Below are 21,232 nucleotides of genomic sequence, written 5' to 3'. Positions count from 1 at the left end.
TTTCAATGCTATCAACTGAGACGCAATAGTCATAACAAGAAAATGTGATAGAATTTTCAAGCAAGGATAAAACGTACAGGCTGTTACCATCGATCACTGTCGTCTATCAATCTATATAGATATATATGGATTGATAGACGATACCGATCGATAGATTTAATTCTAAAGCATTTAATAGTATAGAAAGTAATATTGTTTCTACGAAAATAAAAATCTTATTTTCGTCTCTTGCGTCGTCGGGAGTCAGGCTCTTGGGGGTTCTTCCATGCTCACATAGCGTCGCAAACCGTATGATTACCATATTGATTAAGTACAGTCGAGTAAACTATTACCACATGACAATCAACATGTAATTAATGCATACTCAATCAAACGTGTATTAGGGTGTTAAGAGGGATCTGCTTTTTTTTCCATGAATTTCCTAGCAGGCGCGCGCTGTTTAGCAAATGCTTACAACTATGTATATATATATAAACAATTTTTACTTAAATTCCATACATAAGCGAGCTACTGACACAGGTCGCGAAGAAAGGTCCCCATCAAGTTTAACTTTTAGATATCGATATATATTTTCGAAGCTGTTGATAGTAATCGACCAGTTGCTGTTTGCTGTCATATAGCATTCTATACTGTATGATTAAGGCAGGTTCCAAAAGGCTGATATAACCTACTTTAATTTTTCAACGAGTATCTACCTTTTAGGCGTTTCAAATATTTTATTTAGTTAGCCGCGTAATAACAGCCACTGAAACAGAGTTTAGTACAAATGTTAAAGCTACGTGTAACAGTGGAGAAATAGAAATTCTTCGTCTCAATAATATAGCATTCAACCAACATCTGAGTCCGTATTTTCTACGTCAAATACGTGATCTCGGGTGAACCTCCAATCAACCACACGAATATAAAAACATACTTTTATTAAGATCAAATAGCAATGTATATGTATAATCTCCATGTATCAGGTTCAGGTAACAGACGAGCTGAGCTGTTATTGGCTGTTCTATGGTAAAAACATATTATTTCATCAATTGTCACTCGATTATTATATGTTGTCGACAGTTTTTCGTTGACGAAACCGCGCTGTTCTTTTTTTTCTTACGCAATTTTACTTTTTCTGTAACACCCTCTATATAAATGTGTTGATTGATGCGATCGAAAAAAATTGATACAGTTGTTTAAACATATGGTCAGCCAATGGCGACCGATCCGAGCTACAGCAAACGCACAGTAACCAGCACTCCCTTCATTCATCCTCCTGCCTGTGGTAGGATGTCGCGTTTCTGTCGCATGCCCTGCTTACTGCCACAGTGAACTTAGCCGTATTTAATATTGGTCATCACCATAGAGGATTTGTACTTAATTCCCTTCTATCTTTTCCTAACGACGACTATTTTTCCTCGATCAGTTTCAGCTATCAATAATTTCTCCTTTAGCAACCGGAAGCGACGCGCCTCACGATGCTTAGGAAAGGTCATAAATGAGCCTACCTAACGGTAAAATACCATAGGCCACAGCCGTCTGGATCCAGTAAGACCCACGAAAAAATTTTTTCATGACCTTGCTGTAATTCGTGTGGCAACAGTTTGACACGATGATGTGTTAATGAACTCCGGCTGTTTGCTTTTAGTGGATAGGCCAAACACACATCAGGGTTCCTTTTGCGCTGAATGAGGAATAGGCCAGATGGAGGACATATATAGACACTTCTTTCTAAATATTCAGAATGTGCGAAGTCTCTGTTTATGACCCACCTGCGGCACAGCATAAGCAGTTCTGTGAGATGCAAGTAGGCAGCTTTGTAGGTGCTGGGCTTAGATATCGTTCGTCGTCTGCGTATTAGAAATCATCATATGGGTATTTCGTATTGACTCTAGGTGTACTCACGAGATCCGAAATACCTGCTTATGAGAGGTACTTGGCACAAACAGTCGAACTTTTGGTCAAGTATTTCTATTAAATTTCTGCAGCAAAAAGTAAAAAATACGTTTACACACCTTCTAAATGTATTCGTTATGTGAATCAGATACTATATTAGTTGTCTGCAAATTGTGCCGTAAATTCTTAATGTTATTAACTCAACTGTCTCTACCGGCTGTGAAGTTTAGATGACGGTCTTCGAAATTTTCGACCGTTTTTAGGGGACCTCTAGTGGGACTTTTTAGGGATGTTTAGGAAGGCTAACGCAGATAGAACAGGGATGATTATTCTACGCAGAACTGCTACACAACGATAGATGAGTTGGCCCGACGACAATATTTGTTGATAGCATTCGTAGTGTAAATATCCTCCACATTACAGAGCCCTGTCTGCATTTTAATAAAAAAAAAAAAAAAAGAAGCTGGTTACTATAATTAAAGTGATGAAGCCATATACCCATTCGTAAAAACGGATTAAAAAACGGATCGAAAAAAGGTTAACGAAGGTTTGCTCTCCTTAGTGTGACACTTTAGGCGTCTATATGTTTGGCATATGTGCGTCGATCGTAGAATCACAGTGCGCCATACATCTCAACAAAGTTTTAGCCCATTTATTAATTTATTTATTCATTCATTCTGCTGTGATACGTGATGCAGTGTCATTTTGTATCATTCATACCACATATTTCGAAGTTAAAACGGAAATAAACAGTTGTCGTACTTGGACACGTTCGGGCGATAACTTCATAATACGACCTGCACTAATAATAATTAGATCGGTCACTGTCGTCAGCTTCGAGTCGACCTTGACCGAAATCTCGCTAGGCCGGCTCTGTTGGTGGCCTGCCTATTTTAGCTGAAATTCGGAGAGTAATGTTTGGCTTTGGCCTTGCCCTTTCGGCAAATGGACAATTCACACTTGTTGATGCTGTTCCTAAAATGTCACACAATTAGTTTAGTAGCAATAGATAGAAATTTAAAACGAGCCTTAGGTTAGGCCGTTAGCAAAAATACGTATATTATATTATAATATGTGTATATGTGACAGAAGTACACTGTATATACGCCCCATATTTTTCTGCAAGGCAAATTATTGAAACATACTACATATAGCTAGTGCCATCTTCATAATACAGCTGTGAAGTCCTTTTTTCTACATGACGGTATTTACGCTTTGTCAACAGAATCTGGATAAACATTCACAAGTCGACATTCTACGCCACTCTCTCTATATATATCTATATCTATATATATATATATATATATATATATATATATATATATCGTGGATGTGAATTGCAATGTCTTCGTAATAACTACGCTCTCCTAAGCAGTGGGGCTCGCTCGGTGATATCACTCTTGTTACTTTGGTTGGCGCACCGATACATCTAACACAACGCTTATGTTAGGAAGTCGTTTTATGTCATTGGAAAGTTGAGTCTCTACCTCAGTAAAGATTTTCTTCGTCTATGTAACATAGATGTACCGTGTCTTCACTGAGATTGATTTTTGGTTCGAGGTCAAGCATTGTTGTGTACTTCATTTGCTCGTAGAGCATTGTCCACCTTCAGTTTTAATCGGTTAATGAGTTTGGCTCTCGAGCTCTAGGCTACCGTATTTATACTCAGGAAGTAATCAAATCAAAATTGCTTGTTAGTAACTCAAAGTTTTTGACGCTTAGCTGGTTGGGGACCTAGTCAACTTCTAGACCTTCCTTTTCGAAGAGCCATTTTCAGTTTATGTTATTATCTCGAGAGGGGCATTGGAATGATAGTCGATGACAAGGGTTCGTATTCACTCTTTGCTTTTTGTATTCACCATACATCGTATTTGATACCGAAACATCTTCAATTTGCATTACCTGATGTAACAGCTGGAGTTTACTTTGTATAGAGTAAATACTGCTGACCCGTTTGCTGAAGAAGTTATTCGTAAGTCGTCTGCTTTCTGTTCCCGTTCCGTCTCATCGCATATATTAATTAATTAATATTTGTACGATCATAGGTCAGTGAAGGGAAACCCAAATGCTATTCGGGTATACCCGCAAACAAGCACACATACGCATACAAACACGTTAACCCATTCAGACAAATCGACACCTCGTACAGCAGGTAGCAGGTCCACACAGTGACGATGTGGATAATAATAATATATATATACATAAAGCCCTTGCACACTGCTATATTCGGCAACTGCCAACAACGGTGTAAACATCTGTCGTAGCTGAAACCGGGCGGCAAACCTGTGTTTACTTTGTATAATGCATGATGGCTTGCATGGTGTCGCTCTGTGTCATTGTAATCCTTATTTAAGACATGTCTTTAGTCCGAAACAAGGGTCTACTTATCTGCACTGATTAAAACGACTATGCAATCTGTCCGAACGCAAGTCTCGGAGCGTCGCGAAGGCAGGGTGAAGGTGACGTTTACCGATACGATCACGTTATCCGAAGCAGTTGCTGATGTCTTCAGGGTCTCGCGTTGCACCATATCGATGCGGCAGACCTACAAGATACTGAAGCTGTAGTGAAATGAGTGGCCGCTTCGCATGACCATATTAGACACGCGGTCATTGATGTTTGAAACTCTTTGCCAACATCGCTTACGCTACAGACAGCAAGAAGCGGTAAAAAAAGCTAGCGCGGTTAGGTAAAGCGTCATGGCCGTTGTGCTCCAGTAGCGGCGCTCCTCCACTCCGCTATCCGTAATCCATCTTCTAACCTAGGTGGCGCTTTGAGATAGATATGTACGGCAGTGGTGAAAGCAATTCAAAATCTTGAGTTAATACCTCATCTTGGAAGGAGACAGAAGAATTGAGCGTTTTGCCTGTTGTGTCTCATTATGTTTTCTTTTTTATTTCGTACTATCTCGTTACGTCGAATTCAAGCAGACGAACTTTAATGCGTCTGCTTGTAGCAAAACCTGTTGTCTGCTATTCGTAACCCTCTTGCTACTGGCTGATGTAGAGCGATCTGCTCGTACGGTATTTACGTCCATATGTATGCGAGCATCTGCGAATCAACGTCCGCACGTGGATGGCTCCACTTTCGAAAAGAGTATGGATCATGCTTTCTTCCGCGAAACTGATATAGCGCGGAAAAGACTATGCTAAATTAATAGGTGCAGTATGCGATTCCATTAGCGATCAGCACGGTTACTGAGGTTTCTGATAAGACACGTTCCAAAATGACGATGCGTTCGCCGTTGGGATGATCATACTTCTGCTGTTTTATCCTGCCCCGTAGTATAATCAGAGTGATCGTTTAACCAAAGGAAATCTCCATGTCCTCGCTATTTTCAGAACGACGTGGACAGATTTGAAGATGTCGCTTTGGGCAAGGCCTAACCACAGCGAGCTCGCGAGCGTCGCCAAGCTTCAACGAGGAACACACACGAATGGAACCGGTAGAAAATGACTAGTGGCGTGGTGACGCGAGCAACGATAGCCCATGTCAGCGGACCGAACATCGATCGAGCGACTTCATTGCCGAGATAGTTTTGATTGGTAAAACTCTCCATGAGCCAGAGGACAAGATTAGCAAACACCAGGAATGTTACCACCTGCAGACCCTTGCGGCAGTTTTTCCGGTCGGCTTGACGGGTGTCGAGCTCCTGTAGAAAAACAAACACAACTTTTTTTTTTGTTCAAAACAAACAAGACGGCGATCTCGGATATGCTAGGCCAATATAAATGGCAAATAGTCATTGTAAGATGATAAAAGAACAATCTATTTTCAAATATTCCAAGATGTCACGCATATCGGTATATTTGTCTGATGGTTCATTTATTTAACTAATCACACTCGTCTTATTTATATCTGACGATCTTGATGTACAGCTTTCCCCTGAAAACGATCGATTGAGATTCAGTACCTAAATATGCAACACACGAAATTCTGCTCAACACGGTTACGTGCGCATAAATTCGAAACGAACTCACCCAAAATGAAGCTATTAGAATTAAAGTTATCAAATTCAGTCTTGTTAATAGCAGTATCCTACCTGCACAAAAAGGCTCTGAGTCACTGCGTGGAGCAGCATCGCTCCACCGTCGATCAGTAAGAGTGCATGCGAAACATCGTGTATATCGGCCCCAGCCGCAGCCGCAGCGCAAGCGAAGGCTGCATAGCTAAGAGTGGCTAGCACGCCAACCCTGTGCAGTAATCCGGCCAGTGGCGCACTGCATGAGTGGCGGACACTCAACGGAGAAATCTGTATCAGTCCGAGTAAAGAACCCGCGGCTGATAACGCTTGGATGACCGCGTGCAATACGCTAGTAGCCACAAATGTATCTGCCTCGAGGCCCTCCTGGCTCAGTACGAAGTATAAAATGAGGACGATGATGCCTGTGAAAAGATGGGCCGACAACGAAAACAATAACCACAGTACGCGTAAATTTCTAACAATTATTAAGGAGAGAATATAAATAGATAAACAGGTCTGTTGAAATGGCACAGGTAGGGTATATGCCGTGCATTAACGGGTTTAAACCAGCTGTTTCCCGGGCATTTATAATCCCCAGGTAAAGCTTACGGAAATAGAATAGACCATAAAAGGTGTCGCATTTGTCTCAAAAAGGCAAAAATCCGATCAATAGAGACGTCACACTACAATGTCGCAAGGGGGTCTGACCGAGTTATCAAAGCCCAGGATTATTGATGTTAAAAAGGAGATAGCCGTTCGCAGTTTATGCCGTTACATGTAACAGTTCGATCCTTGGGTAGTACGATAACAAGTCTTATTCGATCCGTTCTTATGACCATCTCGTACCGCAACGATAGAATTATTCTGAATTAGAGTTAGTACATGTCTAATAACATCAATAAACCTTGGATTGTGCCAGGAAAGCTTACCACTAGTTCCTCCCTGTACAAGAACTCCTTAACGCCGGTATTCCAATTGATAAGACAGTATTTGTAAAATATTATACAACACCATTCTACTCAAATACCTAAATGTACTCGACCGGTTGAGACGTAAATCGTACAATGCTTGATGCGTGCAGTATATTCGGAGCGGGAACAAGCATATGTGAGATAAAACGTAAATAGGACAAGCTCGTCTTAGGCGCATAGCATTTACCGGAAGCGAGCACTAATAGTCCAAGGAAGAGTCCTTTAGATCCGCCCTGGCAATCAGCGCCCCGGTCCCTTCCTCCGCGATTTCGTAGAGTATCGTATGAACTTCCTGCGGAGCCATTTGTCGGGTAGGTGCTCACGGTGTACAATTGGCTGCAGCCTATGATCGAATGACGGTAAAAGGCAACGGGCGGGCATTAATGGACCATCCTAGCATTTTATTACGTACCCGTTTACCTAACGTTCCTAGCGAATTCTGTGTTTTGTTTGCCTCCTAGAATGTCTCATTCGTAGGCGGAAAAATGGAATATGGGTGTGTCTCCTATTTGAAAAAGTCACCCATTTGTACGTACTTTGTTTTGTGCAGACACTGTGGTAGCTATCCCATACGACGTATAGTACGGCAATTGCAACGACACAATACTGAGCGATAAATGGAGCAAGAAAGGGTGCCGCACGTTGCCAGATATGTCCCAGGGTGGAGTTACGCAAGCAGTCATCGAGGCTGAGGAACTTTTCTGTCGAAGCTCCTTCATCAGGCTGCCATAGGCAATCCTTTGTTACTGTGGAAAAATAAGACGAGAAGAAAAATTATCGTTACAAAACAACGACCCCAATCGTAAAATAGGAAGTCAATAGAATCTAAAAATTACTTCAAGCCAAGCAATTTTCTTTCTAACGTTTTCCGACAATGCGTTGTCCACGCGGTTACGGGTAATACGTTAATAAAGGATTTTAAGCCTTGTTACTGAGCCTTGTCATAGCAACAATAAAAATGTTGCCGATCCTAAAACTGACTTAATCCTATGGGCTGATACATATATATCTCTAATGGTATATATATATATATATATACCATTTAACGCGTTTCTTTTTTCGCTTGGTTTACTGCCAGCCCCCTGTTACCTACCAAAGACCTGGTGGTTGCCAGATTCGTCAATCGCGTGTTCCCTGTGAACGAAATCAGCCGGAGGCCACACAATACTAGTAGCGTATTTACGGTGCGCTCGAGTGACTGATTCTTCATATATGCCCCATAGCATTAAGCGGAACCAGACGGCAACGTTTGTTGCTAACAGGTGCATCAAAGCTATGTGCCGAAGGCAACCCAGGGTTTCCGAGGCCCGCTAGAGTTAAGTTGGAAAAAAGAACAAATGTTGCAGAGATTTACTTTAAACGTACATACACATAGAGATGAGGTGTCGAGGTAGCGAATTAACGCAAGTACCGACTCAGTGGAATAAACTTTGAGACAGATTTGATTGATGATTGAGTCGAGTGTCTTTACATAGTCAAATCGTAAGTATTAATAGAGACTTTGGAGACGTCTCGCTAAATCAGTACTATACTATTAGAGATTTTTGTGTATAAGTTGATATTCAACAGTATAGCAGCTCTTCTATTTTCTACTACAAAATCCAAATTTAAGTTTCATTTAGCTTGCCTGAACGTTGATGAATAAGAAATGCATCTGCATAAAAGCAAACGCGGCAAGCAACGCCGGTGACGCGAGATTAAGCAGATCTGTACAGGGCGTGTGCAATGTGATCACGCTGCTTAGTTCTAGACCCACACCGATCAATGTGCCTAGCCCGAACACTGCAAAAAAGACGTCAGAAACGTTTCGTTTTGACCTAACGTAAAAAACGTGACAGGTGGTGCTTGAACCAACTGGACAAAGACTATAAGGAAGCACTGCTTGCAAATAGAGTTCTTGGTAGACTAACGTAACTTGTTTTCAATCGGCTTTTCTCTCATTGATGAAAGTACTCCTGGATCACCACAGAATACTTCCAAAGTTACCAACCATTATAATTAATTAATTAAGCTTTTACATATTATTGAACCGACTAAATTTACCTCCAGTAGATATTGTAGAATTGTATTTTGCTATAAGCTGAGTAGGTCATTTTCAGAATGCTAAAGTTACTGCACACCTTGTGTTTAATGACTGATAGAAATCACCAGTTTTTCGCGTCACTTACCTAATAAACCCACTCGAAGATAACAGCTCACTTCTACAGGACAGGTATAGTTCTTGCGGGTTTCAACACCACAAGTCGTTCCGCGATATGTGCCCGTTGCCGTCTCAGCGTCGGAAAGCGATGATGAAGACGATGTCGCTGAGGAAGACGGACTGCTAAATGACGGACACTTGTCCAGGATCGACGAGACGTAAATGAATAACAGAAATATACAGGAACCGCCAAGCAAAAACGCGTACAGGTAACCCTGAATGGAATGGGTCGGCCATGTTTGAAGTAATGTTAGAATTAGTCCAAACCAGGGTTGAAGGTAAAAGGATCCAAGGTTTAGTGAATGAGACCGCATGGTAGCCGAGCAAAGGAGTCTACGTCAACGTAACATGACGCACTGATGTTGGAACGCCCCAAGGAAACATTGAAGTGCGTGTTAAAATAATAATAATAATTGTGCTATATAGATTAATTCAGTAGCGGCAGTAGTAGTAGTAAACTTAACACCAGTCTATTTGCAGAAATTAGAAAGTTTAGGTCAATATTTCCAACAAAATGTGTTGACGGCCTGAGGCAATCACTCTACAGTATAATTCTCGCTGTAAAATGTCTCTGGTAAATAAATAAAGATTCACGGGCACCTGTATTTACAACGGACTTAATGGATTATTCTGTGCTCAATCATGACCTTGACCTCACAACTTTGTTTTTAACCAGTCTGTTGGAAAGTAGCGTTGAGTTAAGTTTGTAGGCTTAATTCTACAGCATAATCAATACCTCGTTTCAACAGTGTCGAGCTCTTAAATCTCATGGGATGCCATGTTTTTTTCTGAATAATCACTCGAGTAAGGCGAGCACCCGACCTGTGTGCGACTTACATGGAAAGACAACAATGGCATAGTATTGTCCATGACCTCGGTCACCATGAGTGTGCATGTCACAACAACAATCAGCTGGCCGTACAGGCTCGATAATAGGTTGCAGGTGTTCCATTTCAGGCGGCGGCGTCGACTGAAATACGAATATTGTAAATTAGAGAAAGCACAAGTGACCTTAAATGGGACCCTGTGTAACTCGACGATGAAGTTCACTGAAACTTTATGAGACATTGGAGAGATAGATATTTGACACTATCAAAGAACTACTAGATTACGTTCTGTTTTAGCCATTCTTTACATGCCTTATATACGTTGTTTGGTAGCGTTATTCAGGAAAACTACTGTTATATACATACAAAGCAAAACAAAAGTCTCTCGGCAGTTTGTAAGTCATTTGACGATTGTTCATTTTATTTAACAGGGGATAGGCAGAGTGTAGCAATAGATAATGCATTCAACTTCAGCAGACGCAAGGTCTCTGCCTTTCTTATCCGTCTCGTATGCGTTACCTGAACGGCTTATGTAATGAGCTGTTGGGTGAAGTAATAACGTCAGTGCTTTTACGATGTACGTTTGAAGACATTGTCGGCTTTTCAAACGATGCCAAGGGAGCTCCTGTTGCGGAAGTAGACGGCGACCGCTTGACTGTTCCGGCTCCTAAAGAGACATTACTCGGCGATGAGTTTGCACCCATCGCCCCACTCGGAAATGGCGGAGGAGGCGGCGGAAACGTGGCTGGCATTTCAACGGAAGCCTAGAACCGGTGCCGACAAGCGTCGAAGAGCAAATAGCACGCGGGAAGCAAAAAGCAATGAAACGTCAGACGAGCAAACAATGGGTACGATACGTTGATAGGTTATAGGCATAGGGGATACAGGCTCCATTAGTACAGAGTTCGGAGCGTCGAAAAAGGCAGCTAATCAGCTAGCGGCGGTTTACTGTTGCCGTCGACTTGTCATCTAATCATTTGCCCTTCCATTTGGACCATTGGGTCCCATGGAGGACAAAGCTTTACGGGATCTCTGAGAGCGCGTCGATAGAACAGCTCGCTGCACTCTTCTCGTGCACCGGTGAGCTGAGGTAGTTCATGGTAAAAAGAAAAAAAGAAAGAAAAAAGGGGACAGCGATAAAGAGAAGAGGGGAGAACGTTTCATCTGCTAGGAGGGCGCTCAATCCGACACGGCGTCGAGTAATCGCACCGCTAGGGTTGCCAATACAGCCGAGTATAGACTGTCGATCATACTGGGTATATAGCATATTATGGCAAGCGGTAACGCGCCATTTAGACGTCCGCCAATCAAGCACAATGGTTGGCGCCGCCTTAGACCAGCAGAAAGCTAAAAGAAAGTAACATTACGTCGAGCTAATAGACTCGATCCTTTTGGATGCCGCCTTGAGATTGTTGGATTTGGGGTACCTATCGGCCAGATCTAGCAATGGAACACGACATGACTGGCCCTTGACAGACTGATTAATTGTACGGGATACGCGACTGTAATTCAGACGGTTTGAGACATGATGGATGCGGTTGGGAATCAATAAAAAAAAGTAAGACGGAACAAAACAAACGATTAACGGTGGGACCGTTACCGACGAGATAGTCGATACCGGCCATATCAAATACCAAGTGTGAAAGTAAAATGCATCGTTATTATCATCATCAAACCTAATTATATGCAATGTATTATATAACCCATCTCGAGGTATCCATCTCACCATCACCTTCACAGTCATCGCGATCAGTGGCGCCATTCCATTTCTCTTTATACGTTTTAAATAGCTTCGGGTGCCATTTTCCGTTCGAGTGTACCTGTTTGTCGAAGAAATTGACCCAGCTATAAGGCACACGTACCAATTGTAAAGTGCGCAGACTGAAGCTACGCAAGCGTTACGTAATTGTAAACACTGGCAGGTTTGCGTTTAATCGCAGGTGCAACAACAACGGCAGCGGCGGCGGCGGCGACGACGACGACAACGACAACGACAAGGACGAACGATTATATCGAGCCATGATATGCTGCAGAATGGGAAAGCCTGTACGATCTAGCATCCGACACCTTTGACCTCGACATCTATACACCCCTAAGAAGAAGAACCCTATTCCGTAAAGTGGTCCTTCTCTCACGCATAGTAACGTAAATATAAATCGAGCAACTGTGCTAAGGAATCTGTGTGGTTATCTTAGTTGCTTTCAATGTCAGTCAGAAAAGGCTGAATTCATTAGTGGTGAAAGCATTGAGGATAGATGCTAATGGACGTTGATATGTTAGGTAGAACCCACCTGGGTTAGGCGCTGACGGCGTCGGTGAGCTGCGGGTTGACCGGCGAGCAATGGGTTGCGAAGGTGGTCGCCTTCTGATGACGTTAGTTTCGGGTGCATTAGAAGCTTTACGCGCAGAAGCATCTAACGTAACGTGGGGACCACCGCATCAGGTTAGTGCAGCTGTTACAGACAGAAATACCAAGAAAAGGAGAGATAAACAGACAGAAAAGGAAGCATCGCAAACGGCGACCAGGAAATAGGGCCGCCGTCCGTGAGAAACGTATTAAGTGCAACAAGAACAACGGCATTGCCTTTGATAGGGCTAGATCTCAATCCAACAAATTAAACTGTTAGCAAGCGATCATTATATTAATCAGAGACAGCTGCGCTTAACAGTAATTGAAGCTTGATAACGGGATAGGCATTATCTATGAATAGAAAATAATTCAATCAAGCGTAATTGCATTTCTCTGTTCTGAAGTGAAAGAAACCTCGGACTTTTCGTGCAGTGACACTACCAGGGTTATCCTAATCCGAATGAGAAAGCGATACTCGCGCCCCAGAATTAAACAGTGTCTACGCTACGGTTCTTAAACCGTATCCTTCATGTTAATTTTTTTTAATTTAATTTTAAAGCATATTCTTCATGTTAGTCTTTAGCGTGTTTGAGCGTCTTTAGATTTTTAATTAAGCCGTTGTGAATCACGATAAACTATTATATATGTAGATGTGCTAATCGTTACTGACCACTAATTAAACTCAAAGTATATGAAGCATGCAAAGAGAGCCAAAATCGTCAGGTCGCTTTAGCTTCCGCTATCTGGTGGTAACCCCGGTAGCTTTCGTGAAGTTAATCGTGAAGATACTAAGTCCTCCTCACAACATATATGTAAAGTAATGTCCCTGAGTGCCTTGAGCTCCGCATTGATACTGCCGGACATGAGTTAGCGTTCTGCGTTCCACATGCGATTCGTATTTCGCGCCATAATTGCAGACGGTTAATTGCCAGCTCTCAGGAAAGGAGGCAGTCTATTATTTATGAGTAAGCCGCCGCCACCAGCGTCACCTTGCATGTGCATGTCAAGCACGCGTCGTTCGCGTAGGGTAAAATGACTGGTGGTATCCTTCCCATCTAACATGGTAGACACATATTGTTTCGTAGAAGTCGTACAGTTTTTTCAACAAGTTCAGGTACTTATTATTATTATTACTACTAGATAATGAGTTGTTGCTCGCTTTCATAATCGCATAAGCATCGAAATGTTTCAAAAGCTCGATAGGCTGGAGACAGCGATCAAATAACGATATGGTAAACGCAGAAGTACAAAGTACCGATACATAGCAAGGGAGATATTACTATAGGAAGGTAGGCGTGCGCTTTGGGCAGACAGACTGTAGGCTGGGCAGGATTTGATTCGATAGAAGTACTATCTACAGGGTAATTATTAGCGTGGCTCCTTCGAAATGAATTGACTAGATTTACAAAGGTGCTATAAAAGGACCACTCGTCGGCATGCTCATGGCGCTGCTCTGCAAGCGATAAGTTTATTCCTTATTTGGACCGATCTCGAAACCTTAACACTGATCTCGATTTCCGAAGAGGCTACCCAAAGCCCGTTTTATTTGTTAGATCTTTTAGAAACGAACTATCCAGTTTGTGCTGATTATTGAAATTAGTGTCTTTTGATAATTCGGATTTTTGGGTTGTTTACTCTATTTAAGTATTAGTACGTTAAGGCGTGTCCACCCTAAAGCTTTTTTACGACTGCATTTGTACTCGTCAAGACATCTATATTGATCACGCAAATATTCCATATCGAAATAAGCATCAACATCGATTGTTTAGGTTTGTTATTGTAAGAAAAAACATTTCTTTTTTTCTCCTGAAATGTTCCCTTACTTGCAAAGAAATATGCTTATGGATATTATCATATACATTGCAATAACTTTGTTATTAAACACGCAAAAAGCGATCAGATGCAGTGATAGTAGAGCCCATCTTATAGTACTTATCATGGCCTGTACAAGTTGATGCCAAGAAAGACTCAATTAACTTAAAAAATATGACGCCACTGAAACACACATTGTTTGCTTCTAATATTTTTGCAGCCTACTTTTCATATAAAGCAATAAGCTTAGTATCGATTTTTCAATGGAGGTCTTGTCCATTAGCTTGCCCGTACATCCAGTCGTTATATCTTCTCCTTCAAACCTGAACATCTACTCGAGAAAATCAACTGATTAATTACCCTGTCGATATTGAAAAGAGATGCAAATGATAGTAGGAAATAGGTGTCAAACAATATTATGCAGTTTCTAAGGGCGTTTCTAGAGCCTCTAGGGACGGTTATACAAGTAGCGACCAGCTTAAGCTTTGCAAGATTGGCTGAGCAGTACCTTGAGCGAGTTGCGCTTGTATGCAAGCAGTGGTACGTCCTCTGGGGCTGGACTAGTTTGCCCTTCGGATGTAACAGCGCTTGCCGGACGCGCCCTATCACCAGCTTTGCGAAGTTCTGCCCTGCTGCTAGAAGTTGCGTTTGTAGCGGAAATTTCTGTTGCGATTGCTCTCGTTCTAGCTGTTGTTGCTGTTAAATTTTCCTGGCATGGTGTTAACGCAATTGTGCTTATGCTAGCGTCAACGGGGTCTGTGCTGGTCTGATCAAGTTCGACGGGAGGGGGACTCTGTGGCGGAGGGGGTTTTTGTGGTGTAGAACTAGTAACGGTTGGGTTGTTCGGCTCAGACAGCAACAACTGGGTCTGATTGCCCAGCGAGACAGTAGTCTCGTAACTTTGATGGCTACTTCGCTGGCTAGTTCGGTTGAACTCCGAGTAGCTATGCGTTTGACTGCTAGTCGACTGACTAGTTGAGTCGTGTCGGAGCAAACTGGTCCTCACCGAAGGTACGACCTCAATATCGCCGCCCTGAATGGACAGCTCGTCCATCAGCGAGGCTGCTTCGTCCAAATCCAAGCTCTTCCGAGACATGTTGTACGAAAAATCGACACTTCTGATGACGACAGTGTTTACTCGGGATTCGGCAGCTCGAAACGGCAGTGGCGTTGATCGAAGGACTTGAAGATTGATGCGGGTTCAAAGAGCAGGAGGCGCAAAAAACAGCGAACGAACTTAAGCAACGCGACACTGAAATCGACGACAGAGATAATATAGAGGCACCATAAAAAAAGGTATGTTAGACAAGATAACAGCGATCAAAGCATTTCGCTTACATGATACGGTCTATTTAAGGCCGATCTTACCACAACACTCTCAGTAAGTTTTAATGGTTTATCACTTGAAGAAGTTAATTTGTTGCGGCTGAATTGGTCATCGTACATTTAGACACTATATGCTACTGTTGTCTTTCTTTTCAAATGCGTTAAGAATTTGACTAAAAGGATCATTATTCTTCAATTTTTTTGCATTCTCATATTAGATGAGAATTCTAGAGCTGCTGTAAAATGAATATCACGGACTCCGACTTCCACGCGACAGATGAATTCGGTTTAAGCCTTTCGCAGTAGCTGCCGATCTTATTTGAAGTTATGCCTCATAACAGAATGTCTATAAAAGTTAATCAATTAGAAGACACAATATATTGTTTTGAGTCTTTGACCTCGTAGCTTGTAAATTCGGGTAGTCGAATCATATCTTTAAAGTGTCAGAAATCTGAAATCAAAATCACTTCTAGTTAATAAGCGGGCGATTGCTGTTTGTAGAGATAGCCCATCAATACCGTAACTAGGTTTCCCGTTCTAGTATTCTTAAGAGAAAAAATGACACATTTCCTAACAGGGCAGTGTAAACCTAAATTCTTTGTACAATTATTTGGAAAAAAGTCAATGCCTACAAATATCCGCCTTAATCTGTAAGTAACTATTATTAATCCGGTTTACATAGATTTTGAACAATGCAGCAGAGAACACTTCGCAAGTACATTTATCCTTCAAGTTACGGTAATGGTTAAGGGCATCATCGAGATACAAGTTTTACCACGACCACTTATTGCGTAACTGAATAACCTTGGCCAGGCATATACTGCAATCACTCACTCTAGTTCATTACAAAGCCAAAACTATTCTAGATCTAGACTTAGAATCTATATCAAGAACGTGGGCTATTCGCGCGATAATATAGGTTCTTTCAAGGAGAACGTAAAGGTCTAACAGATCCTTTCATTCGGTTGCGCGCTTGAAAAAGGACCTCGGAAGAATATTCTATTAAATCTGTCGACGTGAATTTTTAGGTCAGTTGCTATGAATCCCTTTAGGGCAGTCCGACCGTACTTGGCAAATGTTTATACGTTCGCCGATCAGACCGTAGAAGTGGTGAAATCGGTTAGCGTGTCTAGTCAGTTGATCGGTTTACTAATAGGCCTGACAGTAGTGGGTGAGCGGGTCGATGGCCTTAAGGCTGAGACTAGAAGCATCCTCCGACATTCAGCTAGCAATAATATGCTCACGTCAGCTGACTCAAGCAAATTTGAAGCTTTTCTTTAGCTTCCATGGCTTTCTGACGAGATCTTGCTAAACTTCCAGGACACGACCGGCAACAAAGTGCATTGTTTGAGTTCACTCAGACTGAGGAAGATAGTTCAGCACTATCAATACACAACATAACGAGGTAAATTACTCAGTTCTACTTAATTCTTGCAAGCGATTGACTTTATTATTGACGATGTCGCGATGTTTTCCTATTTTTTTTAGCGTTCTACACAGAGAATGTCTGTTTTTTCACAAGTAGTACTTGCCTGTGAGGCACCCATCTAATATAAATAGACAATTTCCAGGCAGTGACTATTAAAAGTTTAATACCAGATGGATGTTTCTTTTGGCGCTGCCGTCAGCGGTGTGCGATCACAGCGACGCGTCCTACATAGAATTTTCTTATTTAATTATGCGTATTACTGCTGTCCGGAGAAGTAATGTCAACAAACAAATCAGGACCTTGTTTCAGCTAACGAGGCAAAACATCTCGTAATGTAAAGCGAAAATTAATAAAAACGATCGCCAGATCCACCACTTGATTACACTGTTCGAACGCTGTCTCGTATTCTAGTAGTACGGCGCATCGAAGGAGTGAACAGAAGGGCGTAGCCTATACAAGGGCACAGAATTTGTCTATGCATCTGCCTCTCGATAACACTGAGCAGAATCGATGCTTATGATCGATGAAAGATGAAGAAAATTTCAATGATTCCCTCACAGATCTCATTAACTATTTGCCAAGACATCACATTATCTAGCGATGTGCCGATGTATCTGGCCGTCGGTGTCATCGCTAAGAGTAGATCTAGCCTAATAAATAATAAAACGTTTTAAATCGACAGCATTCGTTACGAAGTGAAACTCTATCGCTGTTACATAAATCATTCTTAGGTACCATTGAAGACGTTATAAGAAATTCATCTTCATATTGCATTAATATAGATGAAACTAGGCCGAGCCCTTTTCCGTCCGTACAATAGGGCAACAGGGGCACGAAACAGGTGTCAAAGACCTTGTCAGTCGGTCAGTCAGTGATCGCAGTTCTTCGTTGATCGCTTCGACTGAGATAGTTTTTTCGTAGCAACGAACTGACGGACGCGCTTTCTCGCAGAACTCGAATCTTCGATCCGGAAATGAAGTGTGCAGGCGACAAATTCGCTGGTGAATCTCAGAGCAAAAAGGCGTGTCTCAACGTCGCAAAAAGCGTTCATATTCTGATCTTCGATGCAGATTCAAAAAGGAAAATGCATCAACAAATACCTTCTCGTTAAGAGATATGGGTTTGTACGAGTCGATTGGCCTTTTCCTAAATCAGCCTTTCCTGAAAGTGAACCGAAAAAAGATGAAAGATTTTTGGCTGGCTGGCAATGCAAATCAAATCAATATATCTAACCGAGATTCCGCCATGTTCGATTTAATAGTTTTAACACAGAGTCATTTTTCTCCATTCAAATCCATACAGATAATTACATTATGCTGCGGTTTAATAATCATTTAAGAGAGTCTGCTTCCGCAACGCAAAGGTTGCCCATAACGTCTCTACCTTTTTAGGACGCGACCCAGTGCTTCATGTATCGCTCATCTAATCCGAAAGGCTACGTATGCGATAGGGAATGTCTAATTGGTTCCTAGTTGCGAACGTAACAAAACGTAAATACAAGAACAGATCGAGTGAACGGCGTTGAGGGCAACGAGAGTACTAAAAGTGAAATGAGGTAGAGCTAAATACTGGAACTAGAGCGGTAAATCGTTGCAGATTGTTTTTCTCGAAATCCTTTTGCGTACTTCTGAGTAACAAGACTCATCAACAAAGATTGACACCAGCGTCACAAAATGCTTGTGCCAACATTTACTCATCTGCGCATTCTAGTTCAGCGATCTCTCGTAAGCATTCATTGGGAAGCTCGCAATATCGTATATTTTATTATACGTATTGCGGAATTGCAACCGGTTTTTTTTGCTCAGATTATAATATACAGGCCCGTAACGTTATTTGCCAGAACGCCGTAGGTAACAATTCTTATCTGGTTCTATCAGCGCGTTATGCGTACGCGGCTAAGACAAGCCAAACTGAAGAGGTTCTTCAGATTTCCACCGAGAGAAACGCTAACTAAGGCTGCTGCTATTACATGTACGACTAGAGTTGCGCGAGGCTGGCGCTTCGGCTTGCGGCAATCTGTGATTTACAGTTGTGCACAAAGTACGTACATAGATTTGTTCTTATTATTTTTGTGACTATATATATTATTCTTTCTGGTTAATTAGTAAATAGTTTAACAGTAAATAACAGGGATCAACATTATTGGTAAAAACTTTCAGACTCAAATAGTTCTCTGGTCAGATTAGGAACGAAGTTGTATGAGTCGGATATCATAGGTATCGTGACATGAAATAGATACGCAAACCTCGTGACATTATTTTTTAGATTTGAATTGAACATAATGAGATGTCGGAACGCCTGTAGTGTTATGGCAACGTTGTTTACTGACAAAGCTTGTTGAGGACTTTTCGTTTTACCGTTTTCAACGTAACGTCTTCATCACTAACTGTATGTTGCTGATCTATGATGATGTTGTAAGCTGATCTAAATATATCGTGCCCCAAGCGAGCTCTTTCGATAAATTTGTTATCTGATCGTTCATATTTAAGAGATACCCGAACCTGTCGGAACAAACTAAGCAAACGAGTGAAAAATCGAAACACGCCACCAAATGCACTGGCTTCTAACAACTTACGGTTTTTAGCGCTATAGTGATCTTAATAAGCGTTCATGTTATCTAAGTAATTTTTAATTTGTACTGCACACTGCATAACGATATCGTGTGTAAAATGTCCAATTATACACCTGGCCTTCCTGTATGTCTCATGCATCAGTTTAGCTGTCTTGCTTAAACTTATACCAGTTTATAGTTAATGAGAATAGATGTCATTGCCTCATTATTATATAGCGCTCATGTGTGTCCATATGATGTTAAGTAAAGAAGAAGCATTTGCTTTATAGGGACACCAAACACCAGTCCGGCCTATTAGAATTGTAAAGCAAATGTCCTTTAGCAGATTAGGCCCTGACCGCTTCATCCACAGACATATTGTCGGCGATACGCAACTGCTATACTGTAGAGAGCGAAATAATTAGAGGTTTTGAATATTGTGACCACTACTAATTTGATAAAGCAATGTCGAAAGAGGCGAAAGGCGGACTGTCAGGTTCAACATGCAGCTGTTTCACCGCTTCGAGACCTACGAAATATCTCCGTAATCTGTAAAAATCGTTGCTTTTGCAGGGATCGGACGACGACAACACGTGCTGTTCCCGCAGGACGGACACCACGGCCTGCAATGCCGCATATATTTCAATTCAGCAAACTTCCCTTTGCTGTTCCTCTCTCTGTGATTAGGCAGTGAAAGTTTTCAGAATTTCTTTGCCTAGAAAGTCACTTCGTTGCAGTAGTATATGTAACTGACTCCACTGATATATATATATATATATATATATATGTTACCGTGTGCATAGGTGTTTGATAAATCTTAATTATGTAACGTAGAACAGCCAATGACTGGCAGAGGGAGATGCAAAGTGTTCTCACGTTATTCTCGCTTTGGCGTAATACGAGCTTGCTACCCCACAAGCTAGACAGTTGCTAGGCTTTATGAAATCATTTTTTTCTTTTCATTTTTTGCCACCGGCAAAGCGTACTTTATCGGAACGTGAACGCTTGCAACAATCAGCAATAACAAGAGGCCGCTCTGTGAAGATCGTTTGGGCAACCCCGGTGCAAATGTTTGGATTTGCTTTCAGTTTTCTTCGGACTCCCACTCATTGATGTACATATGTACCAGTGACCAACTTCTTTACTAACGAATGCGCAGTTACCTTATTGCAACTACCTTACGTCTAGCGCGTGAAGGTAAATTGCCCAGAGCGCTACAAGAACATCATATTTAGTTTAAATAGCTATTGGGAGTACTTATTGCAATGGTTCTGGTATGCGATTCTAGGTCGTGCTTCAAACATGTACATACGAACAGATTTCATTCATATTTCTCGCATAATGTGCAGAAAAAAAATAAAAATTACAGAAATATGCGTAGCGTAAATATAACTAAAATGATTTTTGTGGATCAGCATAGTCTGGCTTTAGCAGACATACATTTATTTACCATTGAGTCAACAGCCAAACGTTTATAAAGGTTGCATTCAACACCGTCTCCATTTATACATGCTCCTAGGTTTCTTCCTATTGGCTGAATTAGCACTATTTTGTACTTAGCTGTTCCATAATGTGACAACGCTAGTTACGTCAGTAGAGAATATCTGTAGACGTTTAATAAGCTGGTTCCTAATAGGCAGTTGGAGAAATAGCAATAACCATATGCTTGGATGGTAGCAGTAATAAACTGGAGCAAAACCATTATTAAGTAACTACCCATTTTAAACTAACAAACAAGTGATTGCCCTTGACAGAAACCCGGGCGTTGTACATAAACGTAAAGCGGCTCACAAACTCAGCGGAAAGATCAGCAGGTAAACTGATAGGTCCTAATTACATGCTAGACTCTTGATGCAGTATCAAGAATTGTTACATGTCTCCTTGGACTACTGGCAAAAGCTCAGCTATTGACGTAGTTAGAACCCGC

General features: G+C 41.6%; 1 protein-coding gene and 1 long non-coding RNA gene across 9 annotated transcripts in view; one reads left to right on the top strand and one right to left on the bottom strand.

Moving 5' to 3' along the window:
- Positions 1-902: 902 nt before the first annotated feature.
- On the bottom strand, positions 903-15,133 carry LOC111268997 (proton channel OtopLc). 4 transcript variants are annotated; one of them, XM_086971909.1, is made up of 11 exons: positions 15,006-15,094; positions 12,129-12,290; positions 10,357-10,601; positions 9,848-9,980; positions 8,979-9,225; positions 8,438-8,592; positions 7,904-8,120; positions 7,347-7,556; positions 6,998-7,153; positions 5,918-6,261; positions 903-5,527 (listed from the first exon to the last, which is right to left on the bottom strand). In XM_086971909.1, the coding sequence occupies exons 2-11, from the start codon at positions 12,249-12,251 to the stop codon at positions 5,258-5,260; spliced, it is 2,100 nt and encodes a 699-aa protein (XP_086828035.1). In that variant the 5' UTR covers positions 12,252-12,290; positions 15,006-15,094; the 3' UTR covers positions 903-5,257. The 4 variants fall into 4 exon arrangements, with proteins under 4 accessions (XP_086828035.1, XP_086828036.1, XP_022704023.1 ...); XM_086971910.1 differs by lacking the exon at positions 15,006-15,094 and adding an exon at positions 14,508-14,590; XM_022848288.2 differs by lacking the exon at positions 12,129-12,290 and having other exon boundaries at positions 14,508-15,133.
- The window catches only part of LOC111268998 (uncharacterized), an 11,139-nt gene continuing 2,606 nt past the window's right edge, over positions 12,700-21,232 (top strand). Inside the window, exons 1-4 of one of the 5 annotated variants that reach the window (XR_002685499.2) lie at positions 12,700-13,301; positions 15,152-15,295; positions 16,646-16,730; positions 19,879-21,226. This is a non-coding gene — a long non-coding RNA (uncharacterized LOC111268998). Of the gene's footprint in view, positions 13,302-15,130; positions 15,296-16,645; positions 16,731-18,097; positions 18,795-19,878; positions 21,227-21,232 lie in introns of those variants that run through there. The other 4 variants (XR_015314421.1, XR_015314420.1, XR_015314422.1 and 1 more) reach the window with 4 other exon arrangements.

This window comes from Varroa jacobsoni, unplaced genomic scaffold (assembly GCF_002532875.2).
Source record: "Varroa jacobsoni isolate VJ856 unplaced genomic scaffold, vjacob_1.0 scaffold_1340, whole genome shotgun sequence".
Classification (NCBI taxonomy): domain Eukaryota; kingdom Metazoa; phylum Arthropoda; class Arachnida; order Mesostigmata; family Varroidae; genus Varroa; species Varroa jacobsoni.
Note: the sequence above shows the minus strand (reverse complement) of the source record. Positions and strands in the feature narration are given on the sequence as shown.

Bases quoted from the DNA above. Each gene is read 5' to 3' on its own strand.
- LOC111268997 (XM_022848288.2), bottom strand. From the start codon at position 15,095: ATGTCTCGGAAGAGCTTGGATTTGGACGAAGCAGCCTCGCTGATGGAC. The intron at 10,602-14,507 runs GTACTGCTCAGC...CACCGGTTCTAG, and splicing joins ACAAGCGCAACTCGCTCAAG to GCTTCCGTTGAAATGCCAGC. The intron at 9,226-9,847 runs GTAAGTCGCACA...CATTCCATTCAG, and splicing joins TGCCATTGTTGTCTTTCCAT to GGTTACCTGTACGCGTTTTT.